The 22390-nt window shown below is 39.6% G+C and overlaps 1 protein-coding gene across 17 annotated transcripts in view; it reads left to right on the plus strand.

Annotated features, from left to right (window-relative positions):
- Positions 1-490: 490 nt before the first annotated feature.
- The window catches only part of RGS7 (regulator of G protein signaling 7), a 581407-nt gene continuing 559507 nt past the window's right edge, over positions 491-22390 (plus strand). For 10 of the 17 annotated variants that reach the window (XM_031936579.1, XM_031936580.1, XM_031936564.1 and 7 more), the window contains exons 1-2: positions 516-822; positions 1904-2030. Coding sequence is in view for 12 of the 17 variants with exons in the window: in XM_031936564.1 (XP_031792424.1) it covers positions 1953-2030 (78 nt within the window). In the remaining 5 variants the exon portion in view is untranslated. Of the gene's footprint in view, positions 823-1903; positions 2031-3066; positions 3171-22390 lie in introns of all 17 variants that reach the window. The other 7 variants (XM_023216273.1, XM_023216274.1, XM_023216277.1 and 4 more) reach the window with 3 other exon arrangements.

The following is a 22390-nucleotide window of genomic DNA, read 5'->3' on the forward strand; positions in this document are numbered from 1 at the left end:
AATAATAATAATAATAATAATAATAATAATAATAATAATAATAATAATAATAATAATAAATCATCTGCTTCCCTGGGACTTTCAGCGGAGTCGTTAGGCACGTGATGAAACCTTGGGTTGCACGGGGCTCCATTCATCCATTCATCCGTCCGTCCATCCGTCCGACCATTCACTAGACCACCCACCCACCTCCCACCCACCCATCCATCGCAAAGCCTTTCTCCCTTTCCGGCTTACACTGGGCGTTAAACTCCGGTCTCTCCAGGCCTCTGGCGCACGTACACACGCGCGGGCGGGCGGGCGGGGTGTGCGGGAGGGCGGGCTGGCCGCGCCGGGGGCAGGACTACAGCCTCCCGAGGAGCGCGAGGGCGGGGAGGCCGGGGAGGCCCGGGAGGCCCGGGCGGTGTGGCGGCGGCCGAGCCGAGCCCATCCGAGCCGGCCCCTTCGGACGCCCCTGTCCCACGTGACCGTCCCCTCCTCCCTCCTCCCAGTCGCGCGCACGGGCCGGGCGTCTCGACTCCCGCGCGCGCTCGGCTGGTCCCAGTCCCCGGGAGAAGAAGCGGAGGAGGGAGCGAGCCAGCGAGGCGGCCCAGGGGAGCGGGCGCGAGTGGCGGCTGCCGGAGCCGCCTGTGCACAGGCGGCGGCGAGGCGAGGGTGGCGGTCGCCTGAGCAGCGAGAGCCGGGGCGGCGCGGAATCCGCATCCGCCGCGAGTGTGATGAAGCTGCCCTGCCTCGCTGCTCCGCTTGCCGCCAGCTGACACCGCCTGCACCCAGCCCGCCCGGGAGGGGAGACGCCGCGGGGCCGTGACCTTGGCGGAGGAGGTAAATAGGGGAGGCGGGCGGGGAGGAGGCAGCGCCACCCAGAGCCCTCCCGGCCCCCGGCCCGCACCCAGCCCTCGCTCTGCGCAGCGGGAGCGTCGGCTGGCGCAAGGCGGCCGCCCCCGGGAGCCCCGCGCCGGGGCTGGGCTACGGGCGCAGCGCGCACCCCGCGGTCCACGGTGCTGAAACTGCTGCCCGGCTCCGGCGGCCGCCGCGGCGCGGGGCACAGGCTCGCCTGCCATTTGCTGCTGCTGTGAGAGCGAGCAAGGGGAGCTGGGCTTGCCTGTTTCCTCCTCTTTGGCTGGTTGCTCTGGAGGCTTCTGCAGTTAGACTTTTACCCACAGTGACCCGGGTAAAATGGCCTGAAGGCTTGACCTCCCACTAGTTCTTGTTGCCGGGACATGTTGTGTGTCTTCTTGCAAAAAATTTAGGCAGGATTACCTCCGGACTTCCGAAGCGAAGTGGGGAGAAAGGAGAGCAGCCGGTGGCTGGCAGCGCAGGCAGGTGAAAGTAGGCGAAGCATATACTCTGGCTCTGTGTGGGAGACCCGGGGGAACAGAGAGGAAACCATGTGCTGGAGAATGACAGCGGGAATGGGCCTCTCTGATGCGCTGCAGGTGGGGACACTAGATAGATACCCGGGAGAAAGTGTGCTACCCCCCCCCCCCCCCGCCCCGCTCCGACCCCCCAGGTGTTGCCTTTCCACCCTTTGGGGAAAACATCACTAAGTGCAGGTGCAAGTATTGGGAGAGAAGAGAACTCTGTCCTAGGGAAATGCTACCGATGAGTTTTCAGGGTGAGCATCAAACACTTCTCAAAATGAGTATCCAGAAAATGAAGGCAGCTCAAACTATAACCAAATGGCTATTTCTACCTGGAAGATTGTAATTTCTTATAATTCCTTGAGGGTATTATAGGTGTCAACTAATTTTTAAAAAAATCCATGTCCTGTGTCACTTTCTCCAGCCAGCCCCAGTTTGTAAGAACGCGCCATGTGGGGTGGGTGTTGTGAATGATGATGATGAAACAGGGGAGTCCCCTAAGCACCACCACTGGGATCTCACTGAAGTCTAACCCTTTGCAGGGCACACTGATAATTCTCGTATCTGAGTGCGGACCAAGTTTTGAGCGACATGGCCCAGGGGAATAATTACGGGCAGACCAGCAACGGGGTGGCAGATGAATCACCTAACATGCTGGTGTACAGAAAGGTAAGAATGTCTTCAGTTTCTTGGAACACGGGAAACTTCTGGCTTTCTCGATGTTTTTCCCCTTCTAGATCAGAGTATATATCAACTTTGTGGCCTTGTGGATTCCCCAAATCATCAGTGATTACGTACTGTACACGTGAAAGTGATCTAACATTCTCCAATGATGCATACGTGGAGAAACACGTTGAAGTGAATGAGGCCTCCTCCCATGTTCCCTACTGGTTTTGCATAGATTATTCTGTCATGAGCAATAACAGCAAATTTGGGCATTCCAGATACTTTGGTTGTTATACACATGATTTAGTAGCATCCATAATAATTTTAGAAGCTTTTTCTTATACTCACCTCTAAACATTTAGGTTATAATAATTGCATAAGAGTATCACATTTTAGAAATAAAAATAGACCACTTTGCAGTTTTGTGGCAAGAGAGAGAATGTGTCTGTGTAAATGTATGTGGTTTAATAATTTTGTTCTTGACTAGTCAATTTTAGTCTTTTTTTGTCTTAGCCTAAATTATTTTTTACTTTCTGTTACTTTTATGATTGGGGATATTCATGGGTATTTATATTCTAGTGCCATATACCTATTAAATCATTAAATAATATTTATCTTGCAGAGTTACTTTTTTTTTTTTTTTTTTTTTTGGGCCACAGATAGGTTTGGCAGCCTTATACATTTAATAGCAATGCTACCGGCAACAAACTTTTAGACATTGAGCAACCATAATAAAGATGCATTTAAACATTGCATGTGCTTTCGAGTGGTTGCTTAGGCAACTTCACTCTGGTTATCATCAACAATCTTACTAAAATTAAGGATGCAGTATTCTTCTGCACCAATCATTTTTATTGCATTTTATAAATGATTTTTTAAAGTATATTATCTGGAGTGCTTATTGAGCAATATTTCTTTGGTTAACACTCACGTGGTAAAAGGGAAGTCATACTTTGAAACACCCCAAAATTGTTAAAGGTTTTAATTTGAGAGAAGCCCATTGAAGAGTTCAAGATGTTTGCATTTATCTCTTTTTCAGTAGGAGGATCAGAACTGATTATGAATAAAGATGAAAGACTATGTCCTACTTTAACCTGCACTAAATCAAAACTTTTCATCCGTGTAGCCCAGAATCATTAAAAGGTAGTGATGAATATGTGTTTGAGGGAATATTGCTATGGCTTTAACGGAAAGATGCACAGGCGTCCTGGTACAATGCTAGCTGTTTTATTCTCTAGCCTTGGCGAACAGTACTATATTGTGTACTTATGAATGCATTTACATGTGTGTGAGATAAAACAGTATGATGGGAAAGAGAAATCAGAACCTAGTTGTCTATGTTAGTCTTAAAGCATTCCAAGTGCATAAATCAGGAAAATAATCCACTTGAGTTTAAATTACTAGTATTGTATTTTTAAGTTATTTGAATTAACTGGATACTTGTCTATTCTATTTAGAGTTGGTTTTGAGAAGAAATATTTTGGGGGGAGTTGGGTGGTTTTAAATGTCATAATATTTTGTATTTTTGGTAAGACTCTGAATATTGTAATATGCAAGCTGTGAGAATTCTGAATTCTATCTTATGGGTGTATGCAATGTGAAGAGTTAGACTTTTGGTTGGAAAAATATAGTAGTAAGCTATTTCCGTTAGACTAAACAATCGTATTCCCTCTCTGTTTCCCTTTAAAAAATTAAGGACTGAGTAGATTGGACACCTAATAGTTATCTTCATTAGAAATAAACTAAATATGCAGCAATCCGTGTGTGTCAGTCAGTTAGTTATTTTGAGAACAAATAAAATAAGAAGACAGGGCTTTTAGAAATAGTTATTTGACTGTTTAGTGTATCTGAGCCTCATATTGGTAATTTTGGGTTTACTCTATACCGTGTTGTATAGCATCAAATCGCCACTGATTTTGCTTTTAAGTTAACAGACTGTAATGATTTCAGGAAGAGAATGTACTACCTCGTTTTTTAAAAGCATGATTATTTTCTTGATAAAGCTTAGAACTGCTTGTGCTACTCATTTTTCCCTTCTTTTATTAGCTCTTTGCTTAGGATTAGTGACCACATATAACTTACTTTTCAAAGAAAGATTTTCCTGATAAATCATTATTGGAAAAAGTAACTCCTTTCAGTAAATTTTACTCTTAATGCTTACCTATGGATTGTCTGTCTATTCTTACATTCTCTGAGCATTTGTTTTTTGTTTTTCTTTGTGATAGAAATAACAATATATAAATGATATCAGATAATGTGTAAAGAGACACAGTGTCCTTGCTTGTCATTTGCTAGTTATCAGGTCAAACTGTCTATATCTGTGTGTAGACGTAGATCGGGACATCACATATTTCATGCGTCCATTATGCTTCTATTTTTTCTGTCTTACATGGGCTTTCCATTCAATATCTTCTCAGTAGAGGCCAAATTTCAATGTGAAGAACAACAAAATAATTGGAGAGGGGTGTTGGTCGAATATGTGTGTTAGGATATTTCAACTGCTCCGCCTTCATAAAAGAATAAACACTAGATTACAATGCTTATTAATCAGGAAGTCCATCGAAGACTTAGAAAAAAACTTCAGTTCCAATAGGACATTGCTTAGTAACAGTGGAGAGAAAGGATCGAGAAATTGCTGTTTTATCGACTCATGCCCATTTTCCCTTCTACTTCACTATTGAAGCATCATTCTTGAAAGTGTGTTCTGAACTGGGAGCATTCGTGGTGTTTTGCCTCCTCATGACACCTCCTGTTTACTTATTGCGTACGGCTCTGAGGATTTACACACACTCAAGATATGTATGTGCTGTTTCCGTTTTATCTTCATAGGCTATTGGTTTCCAAAGTGAAAAACACAGAAAAGCTGGGATGTGTCAATTTCTTGTGTTTGTTTGATGTCTCTCTCGTTATCGCTGTCCTCATACAAATTACAGGAGTTCCTCCAAATCACGGAAATGTTCCAGGGATCTGTTTTCCATGGAGAAGTCCATAGGAATCTTATGGAAAAAATGTACAGTGGATAAAACTCTGATTGTTAAGGTAGAGTGGATGTCACCCTATTGAAGGGCACAGGTGATAGTAATGCTGCTTCATGATCCGAATTAGGGTTGCTACTTGCAAGTCAGTCTTGGATGTTGGCTGGTGGGTTTTTGGCATAATACAGGGAGTCTCAATAGAGTTCATTTGACGTCAGAGACACATTCTAAAAATCCGTATAGGCAAAGTATTTGCCTTCTCAGTTCTTCTATTTAGAGGGCTGTCTTTTTCATAAGCAGGTGATTAAATTACAATGGTTATGTTGTTTTATGTACTTGAGGACGTCTCATTTAAAAGCACATACAATCTTGCGGCTTGACTGCTTTTATTTCTGGCACTTTTTAGGCCTCCTTCAGACAGTCCCCTAACTAGATTAGAACTAGAAGTCATCAACTGCCTTGGGAAAAAGAGACCCAACTAGCTCTAAGAGGTGTTGGATTCACATCAGCTTCTTGAAGAATCTGTAGAGGTGATAAGTCAGAACTCAGTGTTATTTGGTGTTGATGGATCTTAAACAATACGCCCATTTTTGGTCGGCTTTGGACAAAACCCTCCTTTGTGAGGGCAGCACTGGCCGTAAAGAACAACTGAGTACAAGGAGAGACATTTCAAATTTGGTGTCTGGCCAGCATGCTGTCCACTAGACAGTATACATCACTTTCAGTCCGGCAGCTGACATTCCTGCATTTGAAAAACAAAATTTCTAGGGCACCTTGGAGCCAGAGCTTCAAATTGGCTGGAATGCTGGCTTCTCACTCGCAAGACTCCTCAAAATGCCCAATAATTTCTGATATTATTGCAGCAATCATTCATGCTCAAGCTGTCAGAAAAGAAAATGAAAATGTTTTCCTCATTCATTATCTTACTGCAGTAAACATGGTTTTGGAAATAGCAAACTTACCAAGTTCACTGTTCCTCCCCCATCTCCTTCTTCCCCTCACCTTTCTCCTACTCCCATTCTCTCCTCCATTCTCCTCTCCTGTCTCTTCATCCCTATATAGTCGCTTGCTTTGCATTTGTTTGGTTTTATTTTTTTCTTTTCAAACCTGACTTAAAGTTGAAGACATAATTTGCACTGTTTATTTAGTTGTAAAGGAGGAAACAATGCCTTTTGGAGAAGAGAAGAGATGACAGCCTTGTTACCTGTGAAGCTGAGGTACCTGAATAAATCTTTCAAATATGGTATCATATGGTGGTAGTGGCAAAAGGTTATTATTTTAGGGTTAAGGTGGCTCCATTCTGTTTTTTTTTTTTTAAGTCAGGGTCTTGCTCTGTTGGCCAGGCTGGAGTGCAGTAGTGCAATCATAGCTCACTTTAACCTTGAACTCCTAGGCTCAAGCTATCTTCCCACCTCAGCCTCCTGAGTAGTTGGGACTATAGGTGGGTGCCATGATGCTTGGCTAATTTTTTTGTTTTTTTCTAGAGATGGGGTCTCACTATGCTGCCCAGGGTGGTCTTGAACTCTGGGGCTCAAGTAATCTTCCTCCCTCAGCCTCCCATACTGCTGAGATTACAGGCGTGAGCCACAGCACCCAGCCGTGACTGCTCCATTCTTGAAGACCAAGGCGAGACCACTGGCTTTTCTTATATGAAGTCACAGTGAGAGCTATCACCCAACCAGGAAGAGTACTTAAATGCTGATTGACTTGACCTAAGCATTGCCTTTGAAAGCTACTTCTGAAGTCAGCCTGTTCTGTGAGAGGAGACATACTTGCCAGAAAGAGGAGTGACTTGATTTCTTCTTTGGAAGAGACTAGGCCACAGACATTAGTAGTCTCTCAGTGTTGTGCTAGCTGACATTTTCTACATTAACTCAGTGGATTTGTCAGTGCAGTACTGCCCATCTGGTCAGCCCTCAGGGTGTCGATATTTCTCGCCTAAGTCCCCGTTGTGAAAAATAATCTTTGACTTTTTTTTTTTTTTTGAGATGGGTTCTCATTATATTGGCCAGGCTGGTCTTGAACTCTTGGGCTCAAGTGATCCTCCTGCTTTAGCCTTCTGAGTAGCTGGGATTATAGGCGTGCACCACCGTGCCTAAGTTGATCTTTAATATTTTTGAACCTTAGTAGTCTTAATCCGTCTGGGTTTACTACGTGTTAGCAGAGTGAGGAATATGTACAAGGGACAACAAGACAAAGACCCCCTAGAAAAGGAAGGAATGTGTGTAAAAGATCATTATGAAAGGCATGGTCCTTTTAAGCCCTCAGATTTCCAAATTAAGGGCTCAGACAGGAGGCAGGCACTGAGAGAGGTATCTTGCCATTTTTGAAGAAGTTTTAAATGGAGTGTCTTTTGTAAATCAGATTATTTGAAGGAAACTTTCTGGACCAAGGGATGTTGTCTACCCTAAACATATTCAGACCTGTTTTTTCCTCAGTGATACTAATACTGACGTGTGCCCTGAGATAAGATAGGACCATCACTGATATTTCCATGATGATATTTCTTGATGAGAAGTAGATAGAAGGATTTTATGAGTAATAATTTAATGATGAATTTTGCATAATAATTGAGTTTAGAGCCGGAGAGTCCTCCAGGGTTGAGCTCTGTCCTCACCAGTTGTTGTTTGTCAGTGCTATCTGTGGGATTACGATAAGGATTTGTGGCCTCAATTTTATTTCTTTTATTTCCCTCTTCCAATCTCCCTGAATCTAATTGATCAGAGGAAAGTGCAAATGTGCAAAAGAGAAGTCCTCGAGGGATTTTATTACCTTCTAATAGCCTCTGTGGTTCTAGTGAGTGATGGAAAGCGGGGTATTTTTAGGAAGTGTGGGTGACAGAATGTGATCACTGCAGAGAACGTGGAAATATTTTGGATTTGGACAGTTTAGTGACTTTAATGTTAAGTCTCTTGGAAAACAGGATTGTGGAAAACAAGCAGCACAAATAATTGGCCCTTGCTTTCCACTTCATGACAGTGATAAGGAGGCTTATGGTTGTGAGGGTTACGCAGGCTTCTATCCTACTAAATATCAACCTAATTATAAAATAATTGTAAATGATAGAGTGGGTGCCCAGTTCCTTAGGAAACAAAGGCCCACTTCTTTCTGCCATTTGCCCACAGCAATGCAAATGTAACTCGGCTTCTTTTTAACACCCTTTTGTCTTGTGTCTGATTAACAAAAGTCTCAGGACATTGGAACACTAACAGACAATCATGAACTCAATTCTAGCTCCATTGAAATTGCCACCTGGTCTCGACTAGAAAATATTTTGGCCGAGTGGCCTATCTAGAAAGATAAATTGTTATTTTGTCTTCTGGAAAAATATATAAGAAATGGCAATTTTATGAAATTAGCTGGGTTCCCAAAAAGTTTGAGAGTCTTCTTATCTTTGATCCTTTCTGGTGATTAACAAGTAAAAGTTTTCTTAAGGAGACAATGGGTGGAAATGGAGGAAGCATGTGTACTAGAATTGGGAAGTCTTGGTTTTAAATCTCAGCTCTGCCACTGTTTAGTTGTGTGGCTGTGGTTTGGCGACCTAACTCCTTTCTCTGCAGTTTTTTTAAATCTATAAAGTGATGAAACATAAAAAATGTTTTAATGTTTTCTTCATAGGGCTGTTTGATGCTAAAATGGGATAGCCTGGGGAAAGTGTCTTGCATAGAACCTAATCTATATTAGGTTTCCAATAAATGACTGCTGGTATAATTAATATTATTATTATCATTATTATCTTATTACTATTATTTAACAAAAACTATTAAACATCCGGTATGTGCCAGGTGGGGAACCATATGCTACCATATTTTTTGATAATGAAAGAAAAGTGAATGTTTTCACTACCTCCAGTCATTTTTTTTCTGGTAGAATAAAGAGGGAGATTCTGTAGGATGCGTTGGTAATACCATTTTTATGATACTTATAATGTCCTGTCTTATATTGTTTAGCCCTATGTAGCTAGCTTCCTCTACTCATTAATGGGAAAGTCTTTGGAATCTTGTCTTATATATCTTGGAAGTCTGCACAGCTCCTTGGATATTATGCGAGCTATATAAAGCCTTAGAATCCAGGAATTTCAGAGGTAAAAGGAAACTCAGAGTTTATCTACTTTTTCATTTTGCAGATTATGAAATTTAGGATCAGAGAAGTAACACGATTTGCCTGAAGTCACACAGCTTGAATTCAGGTCTTTATGTATTTGTCTTTCTGTGGCCTCTCTTTCTTTCTCTGTCAATACATTCACTAAGACTTCGTGTTTGTAATTTAGTGTCAGCGAATAATCAGCATCCTGGTTGCTTCACGGACATTGTGTCTAGTCAACCACTCTAAATAGATTAGATGCTTTTGTCCTCTAACCTGTAGTTTAGCTCTTGGAACCCCAGGAATGATAAGATTAGGAAGTTAGTCTGACCTATTCTGGTGGTCGTTCTGTTCATATCTGATCTTAGATGGAAGTCCTAGATTTGATGCCCTATGGTGATGCAGTCCAATAGAACTTTCTATCATGACAGAAATGTTCTGTGTGCGCACTGCCTACTATAGTAGCCACCCACCACGTGAGGTAACTGAACACCTGAAATGTGGTGAGTGTTACTGAGGACCTGGATTTTAAATTATATTTACTTTTAATTAATTCAAATTTAACTAAAATTGTCTTGGTGGCTAGTGGCCATTGGATTGGACAGCACAGTGATAGGAAGTAAAGGAGTTTGAACAAATAGCATCAAGTCCAAGAAAAGAGATTAAAAAAATGCTATACTTAGCTTAACAATTGCATACAGTGCTTAAAACAAAGTAGAGCTCAACAAATGATTTTTTTTTTTTTTTTGAGAGAATACAGCAAAAGTTTTAAAGGAAGACCACCGACCATGGCCTCGTAAGGAAATGGTGGATATCATGGTAAATGACACTGAATGTTTACTTGGTTTATGACATTTTTTCTCTCTTTTTGAAACTTTCAGTGGTCTGAAGTGAGTGGCTCTCGTAACATCAGATGACATAGGTTGTCTTTCAGTAAGACCAAGGCCTGCATGTACCATGAATGTACTGTGCAGGGTGTTTATGGGGCCTCAGATGATTTGCTGATGTTGAAAGTATTTCAATTCATTTCTATTTCATAGCATCTCAGAGATGTATCACAGCCACTCCAATTCCTAACAAGACTGAGCAAAAACCAGAAGCTTCTGGGTAAAAGGGATTTAAAGTGTTTAGAACTCTTTCTGAGAATTTTAAATTGAGGTATAAAAGGAATCTACTTTTTATAAGCTCCCTTCTCTTACCTGTGTATCTGAACTTCTAAAGGAGGACGATAGCCCGTGAGGAGGTAGTAGTCATGAAGGGTCAAAGGACTCCGAGTCAGAAGAGCTGGATGTGAATTCTGACCCCTCCCCTGAGTAGCTACGTAAGCCTGGGCATGTGTCTCAACCTCCCTAAGTGTCCTTGCAAAAGCCATCTTTGCAAAACGCTTCCTGACCAAGTCTTCCTCTGCTTGCTGTGTGTCCCCATGGCTGTAGGTCATTTAGAAGCCCAGCTGACATGATTTCCCCCATTTACTCATTGCTAGAAGATGTCAAGAACAATACAAATCTACATGACCTTCATTGTCCGCACAAAGCTCTCCATGGCAGCCAAACTGGTTTCGTAGAAATTTTTTTCTCTAGTACAGAAATCTATGGACATTTTTCGTTGTTAATACTTAAGATGGTGTACGCCAAAGGATTTTGAAGAAAATTTGATACCATATAGAGAGAACAGATTCATACTAATATGGCTGTTAACACATAATTAATATTATTACAATGTTTTTTTCTCTTTGAACTTTTCTAGGTGCATTTGCTCTGGAAATCAATGTCATTTGTCACTGGTTCTAAATTTTATATTTGGTATTTTGTTTTTAGGCTTTTGATTGATTGTTAATTACTGAGTGCTTACTTACCATGTGCCAGGTCCATTTTGTGTATGACTTGTTTTCTTTAAAATAATCTTCCATATTGGTTATTAGTATGCTATTTTTCTAAAAAAAAAAAAAAAAAAAACCAGCTGAAAACCAACTTACGCAGACTGAATTACTTCCCAAGATTAGTGGCAGAACTGTCGAGCTATATGAGGCTGGAAACACCGGTTTTTCACTGCAGTGTCTCAGGACCTAGAACAATGGCACAAAATAGGTGTCCTCGAATATTGGTTGCATAGATGCATGAATGAATGAATAAAATAGTGAATGAATGCCTGGTCCAAAGTTCCTACTCTTGCGTCTTTACCGTGTTGCTCTCTAGATAAAGGAGTGAATGAATGGACAGGACATTCAGAACTGAAGTCCATTCATTACATATGCATTTGGCCTTGGCTGTGTATGGGGTAGCTATGTATATGGTAAGCACTGACGATAGAGTTTCGGATGGTGCAGACAGGTCTGAAGCATCGCGGAGCTTATTTTACCATGGCAAACACAGATGTCAAGCAACTCATCACAGGGTGATTAATGCCATGAAAGGAAGAAATGACTGATATAAGTTATTTATTTTTGGTTTTCTGGTTTCTAAAATAAATATTACGTTAACCTCCATTTTCTGTTGGCAGTTCTTTTTTCAATCACATTTTATTTTTATTGCTCTCTGATAGCACATAATGTAATAGAAACATATATTTTAAGTATGTTTTACATTTGTATTGAAATTCTGCAAGTTGAAAAATAGAAACATTTAAGTATTTATTTTCTTTTATTTTTGAGATGGAGTCTTGCTCCGTTGCCAGGCTGGAGTGTAGTGGCGCGATCTCGGCTCACTGCAATCTCCACCTCCTGGGTTCAAGTGATTCTCCTGCCTCAGCCTCCCAAGTAGCTGGGGTTACAGGCGTACACCACCACACCCAGCTATTTTTTTATATTTTAGTAGAGACGGGGTTTCACTATGTTGGCCAGGATGGTCTCGATCTCCTGACCTCGTGATCTGCCCACCTCGGCCTCCCAAAGTGCTGGGATTACAGGTGTGAGTCAATGTGCCTGGCCTTAAGTATTAATTTTTTTATTGTCATTTGTTGCTTCTTTGATTTGGAAATTGGAATTTGGAATTTTTTCTTCCCCAAGATGCCACGCCAGGCCTTGCAGTTTATATTTCATTAGTCTCTAATTCAATTTGTCTTTTAAGTAGAAGCAATATTCATTTTACTCACTTTTATAATAGAAAAATAGGTGTTAAGAAATGTAGGTATTTCCAGATAAATATACAATCGTTAATATTTTCGTTTGTACCTTTATAAAAACTCTTCTCAGGGAATTCTCGTATTCCACCTTCATGATTATACTTTAGTTTTCAATACAGTATCATGTCGTAGTTCACTGTCTACCTTTTTAAACTTTTATTTTAGGTTCTGCGGTACATGTGCAGTTTTGATATATAGGTAAACCCATGTCATGGGGATTTGTTGTACAGATTATTTAATCACTCAGTTATTAAACATAGTTATAACCCAATAGTTACTTTTCCTGATCCTGTCCTCTCTTCCATCCTCCACCCTCCGATCGGCCTCAATGTGTGTTGTTCCCTTCTATGTGTCCATGTGTTCTCATGATTTAGCTCCCACTTATAAGTAAGAACATGCAGTGTTTGGTTTTCTGTTGCTGCATTAGTGTGCTGAGGATAATGGCCTCCAGCTACTTCCATGTTCCCACAAAAGACATGATCTTGTTCTTTGTTGTGGCTGCATAGTATTCCATGGTATATATTTTTCTTTATCCAATCTGTTATTAATGGGCATTTAGGTTAATTCCATGTCTTTGTTATTGTGAATAGTGCTGCAGTGAACATTCGCATACATGTGTCCTTATAATAGAATAATTTATATTCCTCTGGGTATCTGAGTGCGTAGCATAGTACCCAAGATTTAACAGCCTGTGACACTTAGCAGGTGCTTAGTGAATGAACCAAATTGAGCTAAGCTCGTGTTGAAACTCCTCAGGGATTTACTGTGACAGATGAGGCAAAGGTATTGATCATATCCCTTAAAAAACAAAATATCTCTTTTCATGGGTTCTCAATCAGGCTTTTCTAATTCTGACAACTCAGGACTGTTGAGGCTGTGTAAACTGGCTAGCAAGAAAGAAGAAAAAAATACCCTTGTAATTCAAGAAATGTACTTGTTAAGCTGAAGGGCTTGTAGCCAGACTGTCTGGGTTAAAATGCACTTAACATGAATCCAGTTACTCTACCTCTTTGAGTCTGAGTTTCCACATCTGTAAAATGGGATATTGTTAGTATTACGTGAACAGTGCATGTAAAGCTGGTATAAGTAACAGTTCTTCAGTGTATGTTAACTGTTCATTATAATTGTCCAGAAAAGGGACATGGATTTCCCTACAAATGGAAGTGATAACATCTAAGGAATATTTTCTTTTAAAAAGTTTCTTCATCTTATTTTAGAATTTGCTGCTCTTCAGTGGCTTGATATTTTGTTCAAAACTGTTTTATATGGTAAATATAAAGCAGTATTTAAAATTTTTCGTTGTGGCATAGTTCAAACAAATACAAGAGTGGAGAAAAGAATATAAAGAACTTCCATGCACCTATCACATAGTGTCAACAATGATTCACCACAAGTAAATCTTGTTTCATTTCTGCTTCCCCACTTCCTCTATGCCCCAGGTGATTATTTTGAAGCAAATGCCATATATCATTTAGGACATAACTTTTTTTAGTATGTACATAAGGCACCTTTAAAGAAGATAAAGGTATATAAAAAGGTAAATAAAAGTACTCTATGATTTGTCTTGGGTCCTTAGGTTAGTGACACATCTTACTCAATGTGCTTTAATTTTTTTTTCATATTTACACAAAGAAGTCTATTGTTCTTTACTTTTTCTTTTTTTGTTTTTCTATTGTGGTAAAAATATATATCATAAGACATACCATTTTAGCTCTGTTTAAGTGCACAGTTCAATGACATTAAGTACACTTCACATTCTTGTGTGACCATTATCACCATCCATCTCCAGAACTTAATCTTCCCAATCTGAAACTCCGTACCTGTAGGACAGTAATTTCCGATTCCTCTACCATCCTCATTGCAATCAACATTTGACTTTCTGTCCCTATGAATTAAACTGCTCTAGGTACGTCATATAAGCAGAAACATACAGTATTTATTCTTTTATTCTGGCTTATTTCCCTAGCATAACATCCTCAAGTTTCATCCATTTGGAACATGTGCCAGAATTTTTTCCTTTTTAACGGCTGAATAATATTCCTTTGAATGTATTTACTGCATTTTGTTTATTCATTTAACAACGGGCAGTTGGGATACTTCTACCCTTGACTATTGTATATAATAGTGCAGTGAATATGGATATACAAATATCTGTGTTGAGTCTCTGCTGTCAGTTCTTTTGGTGTACACCCAAAAGTGGGATTGCTGGATCACCTGGTAACTGTACTTTTAATTTTTATTTATTTTATTTTATTTATTTATTTTTTTGAGACAGAATCTCGCTCTGTGGCCCAGGCTGGAGTGCAGTGGCGTGATCTTGGCTCACTGTAAGCTCCGCCTCCCAGGTTCCCGCCATTCTCCTGCCTCAGCCTCCCGAGTAGCTGGGACTGCAGGCACCCGCCACCGCGCCCGGCTAATTTTTTGTTTTTTAGTAGAGACGGGGCTTCACCGTGTTAGCCAGGATGGTCTCGATCTCCTGACCTCGTGATCCGCCTGCCTTGGCCTCTCAAAGTGTTGGGATTACAGGCATGAGCCACCGCGCCCAGCTTGTACTTTTAATTTTTCGAATTTTTTGAGGAACTGCCATGCCGTGTTCTCCAGTGGCTGCACCGTTTGACATCTCCACCAGCAGTACACAGAGGTTCTGATTTCTCCACGTGCTCACCAACACTTACTCTTTTCTGTTTCTTTGGTAATAGTCATCCTAATGGATGTGAAGTGGTATCTCATTGTGATTTTGATTCACATTTCCCTAATGATGGAGCTTTTTTTCAAGTGCTCATTGGCATTTATATATATTCTTTGGACAATCTATCAGCTCTTAAAGGCAGGTCAGATTGTCTGCAGTTAGGAAGGGCTTTGGTCTATGGACTGTACAACCACTAAGATTTCTGTCTATCCAAAACTCTGTTGACATTTTTGTTGAAATTTCTGAGCTAGCTTTTTGATCATGGGGAGGTCTTTAAAGTCTTTGTAAATTTTGTAATTGCTTTTTACATTTGCTTACTAGCTCACTATCCACTGAGGAAAGATGAACTCAGCTCCAAAGGCTAATTTGCAATTTCATTAGCAATTGAAATAATCTCATGCAGGTTTTTTCCCTTCTTGCAGCACCCATTTGACCTTATCAGGGTAACTAATGTGACTCTCATTTACTGAGATCTCCTTCATTGCCACTGGACATTAAAATAGCATGTGCTAAATCTCTGGCTAGGGATAATATTTTTAGCTGCTGGTATGCTGATGGGCCTAATATTTTCCTATTCCTGCTTTTATAGTGAGATTTTTATATTTCCTCTTTCCCATAGGACTGTTATTTCTAGCTGACTAATATCCAGGTAGAATAATAATTGAAGAGTACCAGAGACCAGGTGTGGTGGCTCATGCCTGTAATCCCAGCACTTTGGAAGGCTGGGACGGGCAGATCACTTGAGGTCAGGAGTTTGAGACCAGCCTGGCCAACATGGTGAAGCCCCATCTTTACTAAAAATACAAAATTAGACGGGCGTGGTGGTACGTGCCTGTAATTTCAGCTACTCGGGAGGGTTCTGAAGTAGAAGAATTGCTTGAACCCGGGTGGTGGAGGTTGCAGTGAGCTGAGATTGCACCACTGCATTCCAGCCTGAGTGACAGAGTGAGACCCTGTCTCAAAAAAAAAAAAAAAAAAAAAAAAAAAAGAGTTGAATAGTATCTACTTGTACCTGTGTGGATTTGAATATTTGAATCCAGGCTCTCTCGCTAACCAGCTGTATAAATTGGTCAAGTTACTAAACCCCTTCAAGGCTCACTTTCCCTATCTGCAAACTGGGGTAATAACAGTACCTGCCTTAGAGTTACTATGGTGATTAAATGAGCAAAGGCTTAGTACAGGACCTGGCACACAATAAATACACAGTGTTAGCCATTGTTACTGGGTTTGTCTGTTTCCCTGTCTTCCTCTCTTTCTCTCTCTTTCCCTCTCTCCTTCCTTCCCTTTTACTTCCTTTCTTCCTTCCTTTTCCATCTTCTCCTTCCCCTTTTCCATCATTTTCAGTCTTAATAGTTTAAAGGACAAGAAGCAGGTAAACTCCGTATAGCTTTTTACACTGAACATGTTAGTTTTAGTAAATATGACAAATTATGTTTTTCATTTTACCAAGTATTTTACATGTATGTATATATATTCCCATTTTTATATGAAAACCTGTGGACTTGTTATTGATTATTTTCACTTTACAGATGACTTTTATGGAGGCTCAGTGACTTTTCCACAACACACCGAGTAAGTTGCAGACCTGGGACTCACATTGTTCAAGATAATCTTCGACAAGTCACTTTCTCTCTCTCTCAGCCTCTATGGGAAGTAGGGATAATAATTTCTGCTTCACAATGATGTTGTAAGGATTAAATCTGATGACAGAAGAAACCAAACTGTTTCTCCCATTTTGTGATTGTGTAACTGGGATGGAATATCTCCGTGAGCTTTTGTGTTTTAATATGGAAAATCAGGATCACATAAAAATATGGCTTGATGTCCTCCAGATGATGGTTAAATTTGAATACAGTTTCTCCTACTGAATAATGCTGCCTAGATGGTACTCCCCATTTCAGAGACCTTCGTGGCAGTCCCAGTCCTGTAAGAGGATTTCTAACTCCCTGCTAAAATAGCCTGTTTGCCTTTTGTTCTCTTTCTGTGTAACTCCTTCTGTCACCAGTGCTGTTACTCTTGGCTTCATCTCTCTGTCCTTTACTTTCTTCTATTTTCCTCCAAATTCAGCCTCTACTTCTCTGAGTCACTATCTAGTGTTTTTTTTTCTTCTAATTTATTTTTCTTTTATCGTCTTTCTATTTGAATGTTTCTCTTACCTTTTGCTTATTCTTATCTTTCCATCCTTAGCTTTCAGGGTTTTAGTTTGAATGAAACCTCAATAATTGACCCTTTTGGGTGATGATAGTGATGAAGCTTAATTAAGAAAAATATTACGATAAGAGTACAGTGAAAATAAATTCGTTTTTTTTTAGATCTATGAAATAACTGCTTTTGGAGTTTTCAGATGGGGCAAGCTACCCATAGCTCCTGAAGAATCTTATAAATGCTTTAAGGAATATCCCAGACGCTGTCAGAATTATTTTATTATTATTTTCTTTCTTTGGCTATGTTTAGTTTCCCCATCCTTTTATTCCCAATGCACTTAAGTTTGGACAGCATTAGTGACTATACAGCATTCCCTCTATTCTGAGGGTAAGAAGAGAGATGTATTTGATTATAACCAGAAAAGTTACCATTCACTTAGTTTTGTGTGAAAAGATGATTTCAACTAGCTCTCTCCTTTCACCTGAAATCTTAGGCAGTTATGCATTCTTTTCATAATATTTCTTTTAATCGATGTGGTGTGGCTTAGTATTAAGTTTTAGTACAGATCATTAGGGATGGGAATTTGAATGGATTCCAACAGATGCAATTTATCTGTTGGAAATAGGTTCTGACTCTCCTCATTAACTAGAATTATCTACATCCTTAAAACACATGTGATAGTCTTGCCCTGAAAGTTTATTAGAAACAAATTAATTTACTTGCTCTGTATTGATTTGACTCAAAGCTGTCAATTTATAAAACTGTGATAAACCTTTCTGTCCTTGGTATTTTTTCCTCTTTTTCTGTAGTAATGGCACTCACCATTTATCTAGGCACATGGTCATCAGAATAAAGATTATATCTCCTAGGCTCCTACACAGCTAGGCATGGCAAGATGACGTATTCCAGCCAATGGGATGTGAACAGCTGGAATGTAATATTCAGAAAGTGCTCTTTAAAAAAGGGCATGCACCTTTCTTTTTTTTTTTTTTCTTTTGTATTTTTTGCTGGCTAGAATGCAATCATCTTGGCCAGGATATAAAAGCTGAGAGTTTACGATGGTGGAACAACAATGGTCCCTGATGATTACAGGATCAACATACCTGACCTGCCTACATAAACTTCTTTGCTACAGAAAAATTGCTTATATTTTCTTTAAGATATTACAATCTGTGTTTTCTGTCACTTGCATCCAAAACGAATTTTAACCAATTCAGCATCCATATCCAGTGCCTTTTAAGAACAATCTATTTGCTCTCTGGGAATAAATTTCCTTTAACAACTTAAAAGTATTTATTGCATCATAGGTTTTCATGTTTCCTTTAAACAACTTAACAGCGAGACTCTGACTTTGATTAATTATGCATATGGTTCAATTTAATGTAGCAAACACTTATTGAATAATTATTGTATGCAAGGCCTATTCACAGTAGCAAAGACATGGAATCAACCCAAATGCCCATCACTGATAGACTGGATAAAGAAAATGTGGTACATATACAGCATGGAATACTACGCAGCCTTCAAAATGAATGAGATCATGTCCTTTGCAGGGGCATAGATAGAGCTGGAAGCCATCAATCTCAGCAAACTAACACAGGAACAGAAAACTAAACACTGCATGTTCTCACTTATAAGTGGGACGGAACAATGAGAACACATGGACACAGGGAGGGGAACAACACACACTGGCCTGTTGGGGTTGAGGGAGAGAGAGCATCAGGATAAATAGCCAATGCACATTGGGCTTAATACCTAGGTGATGGGTTGATAGGTGCAGCAAACCACCATGGCACACATTCACCTGGTTAACAAATCTGCACATCCTACATGTGTATCCCAGAACTTAAAAAAAATTATTATGTGCAAGGCAATTTACTTAAAGCAACTGGCGATAAAGAATCAGTGATGATGACAATATATTCTTTAGCAGAGTACTGTACAATCTCGAGATTGAAGGACAAACAGATTTACAAGTAATTTCCAGTATATATATATATATTATATAAGATATAAGATATAAACATATATTTGTATATAATATATATATATCTCTTATAACAACCTCATAGAATTAATAGGATAGTTATTCAAGTTTTTAAGATTGCCATTTTCCTACAGTGAAAGCCTGGAAAGGTTGTCATTTGCCCATGTCAAAGAATAAATGCAAATGAAAATGTTCTGATTCATTATACTGCCAGCTCAGTATGCTAGGGGTAAGAGGAAACATTTTTTAAAAAAATATTTGAGCTTATTTTCTTACCCTGGAAATTGGTTCCTCATGTGACAGGTTCTGTAGCTGAAGAAGCTTTTCTTGTAATGTCTTTGCTTGCTTGGAAGTTTAGCTGATTTAAAAATGGAATGCTTTTACATAATAAAGCAAAAGCGGCTTAAAGTTGTAGAGACAGGCCAGTACTGGATAGATTTATTTCAATGCTATATTGGATACACTATTTTATGTTTAGAATCATTTGGTTTAGCATATTTATGAAAAGCAGTATGAGTTTCTCCCCTTGGTACTATCTTTGGTGGAAATTGTACGTTCTTAACCATGGAGATGAGTTCCTCCTGAGCTGAATTTTAACAGAGTCAAATAAGCACATCAATTTGTGGTGCCTCAATATATAAAAAATATCCACACAACAAAGCAAAATATGAGCATTTCTACCATCACATAATGCATGTATTCTTTTTAAAAATCTCACATTCTGAAAAATCGCTCACTAAAAATAACTGACGTTTTGAGGAAAATAGAATTGGAACAGATCACTCAAAACATTTTAAACACTCAAAACATTTAACGTTATAATTAAGCACTAACCAAAACAATAGTGAGCTTATGAGAAATACTAGCACAATTATAAGAGCATGTTAGTGTCCCTACAAATAAATAATCCAGTAAATAAAAGAGTTTACCTTTGAAATTGAAGGCAAAGGTAGGTTGGCGGAAGAGTATGTATGGAAGTACGGAGTTGCCTGAATTATGAAAACGAAGTCAGAGGGGCATTGGCACCAGAATTTGCAGGTGGAGGAGCAGTGACAGGCTTAGTTCTGGCTCCTTCTTGAGTGCTTGTTTGTTTTGTGCATTGAAATGTGCAATAAAGACTTTTGAAACCGTGCATTTAGCGAGATGGAGCCAAGAGGAAGAGCATGGTATAACGGGCAGCGTGTTCAGTACTGTATCTCTGCGTGACTTGTCCATCCTCCTAGCTGTGTGTGTTTTGTGTTCAGCTGCTGTGTCTTGGTGGCACAACATCCAGTATGCCAAGAAAAATTGTGCAGGAACCAATGGGGCTTCCATGTTGGACTACGGTGATTCCCTGATTTCCCAATTGTGTGGGGTCTAATTCTTGCTGCAGCACTATACTCTGGTAGAACACACTGTGCACTAAACGACTGTCCAACTTCTGGTTGTTCAACTGGAGAGGCCGTTCAAGACAGGGCAAGAAACAAAATGAGTGTGTTTGAACTAAGGATGGTACAAGGACAAGAGGCATGAACAATGGAGTACAGAATAGTAGAAAAGGGAAAATAAATGTTTTGAGAACCCATCTGATGCCAGATTTTATTTTGTTTGATTTTCCTAACAGTCCAGTAAGGTGAGTGTCATCTCTCCATGCTACAAATGAGGAAAACGAGGTCTAGAAAGTGTAAGGATTTTGCCCAAGATCACACAGATGGAAAATGGTGGTGTCAAGATTTGAAATCCAGCCCGCCTAACTCCACATCTTGTTTTTCTCTAAGCTATACCAAGCTACTTCCCTACTGGGTTGGAATATGGAATCTGAAGCCCATGTGTTTAAGGCAGTGAGCGACCAGTCTGTGGCTTTGTGAACTTGATTGAGTCTTTTAAACTCTCTGAGCCTCTTTATCTTCACATATGAAGGTACCAGGAATATCCTATTCCAGAGAATTATTGTGACAACTGTGATGAGTTACATACAATTGCTTCATAAATGTTCAAACATTTTACAAGCAATAAGGCGTTTTATTTTCCCTCCACAAAACTTCCACTTCTTTACATTAAAAATGATAATAAATAACGTTGAAGATTACAGGGTTAATCATTTATATAATTCTAAGAAAGAAAAGAGTTTCTGCAATGGGGCAAAGATATTTGGTTCCAAAACAAAGTACATCTGTGTGTTAAGAAAGCCGAAGGAGGAAGCACGAGTTACAGCTGCAGACGCTGTTGAAATTTAACCATAAAACCAAACAGGTGGTGAGTCATTCAATCCTGTCCTAGGGTTTCTGCAGAAGCAATAATATTTCTGTCTGGATTCCTATATTTTAGGGATTATCCTTCTCTTAGTTTCTACTTCCTCCCCTTCTTTCACATACATCCTATTACTGAATATTTCAAAATATTAAGAACGTGTGGAGGTGGCATGCTCTGCAAATATATTTTGTAAGATCTAGGTAGTCATATGGTTACATGGTTACATAGCCTCAGGAAGGCTTAGGGCTAAATGAAGTCTGATGATGCCTCTTAGAAGTTGGACACTCTGTACAGCATTTCCTTTCTTAGTTCTACTGTGACATGTGGCTCTAAAGCGAATCTGATGTGCCATCAAAATATTTTAGCCTCTCTATTCCTCAGATAATTTTGGTTATACCAAGGCTATGTAGAAAAAGTGGTCTGGGATAAGAATCTTGCTACTAGTACTTATCTTTAAAAAAATCTTCATAAAAAATGTTGGATGCTATAAAAAAAGAAGAAGCAATCATAATCACACTACTCTAACATAACAACTCTAAAATATTTGATTAGTTCTTTTATATAGTGAAACATACACACATACACACACATACACTCATATCAGCAGTATATCAGTGGTGGTGCGCTAGAGCCAGTTTAGACAGTTTTGTATATCTCCCTGAATCCACAACCCCATATTGATGTTGAAAAATTGAAGTTAGCTATGGTAGGAGTATTTATATCATGGGAATTGGCAAGTGCTATAAATCAAGGCTCCTCCACAGGCCCTGGAAAACTGGTTGATGAAGAGCATCTACCAGTACATCACTCTGCGTGTGTGTGTGTGTGTTAAAATCTTTTGAGCTCTTTAAGAACAGAATCTCTCTGTGATTTTTGTGTGTTCCAATAGGACCAACACATCACTTGATAAATTTAGTGGACATTTATTAAATGCCTGACAGATTAAAGAATGTATGAAGGAAGAAAGGGTTAGAATTGTGGATAACATTTTAACAACAGATTTGATACATTGGTTGACTAATATTTTATTAATAAGTAGTTCCTCAAACCCAGAGAAAAGTGGCAGTTTTGCAGTTTGCTGTGGAACTTGTTTAATTAATACAAATTGTTTTTTCTCCAATTCCAGGATCAT

Source organism: Piliocolobus tephrosceles, chromosome 1 (genome assembly GCF_002776525.5).
Source record: "Piliocolobus tephrosceles isolate RC106 chromosome 1, ASM277652v3, whole genome shotgun sequence".
Lineage (NCBI taxonomy): Eukaryota > Metazoa > Chordata > Mammalia > Primates > Cercopithecidae > Piliocolobus > Piliocolobus tephrosceles.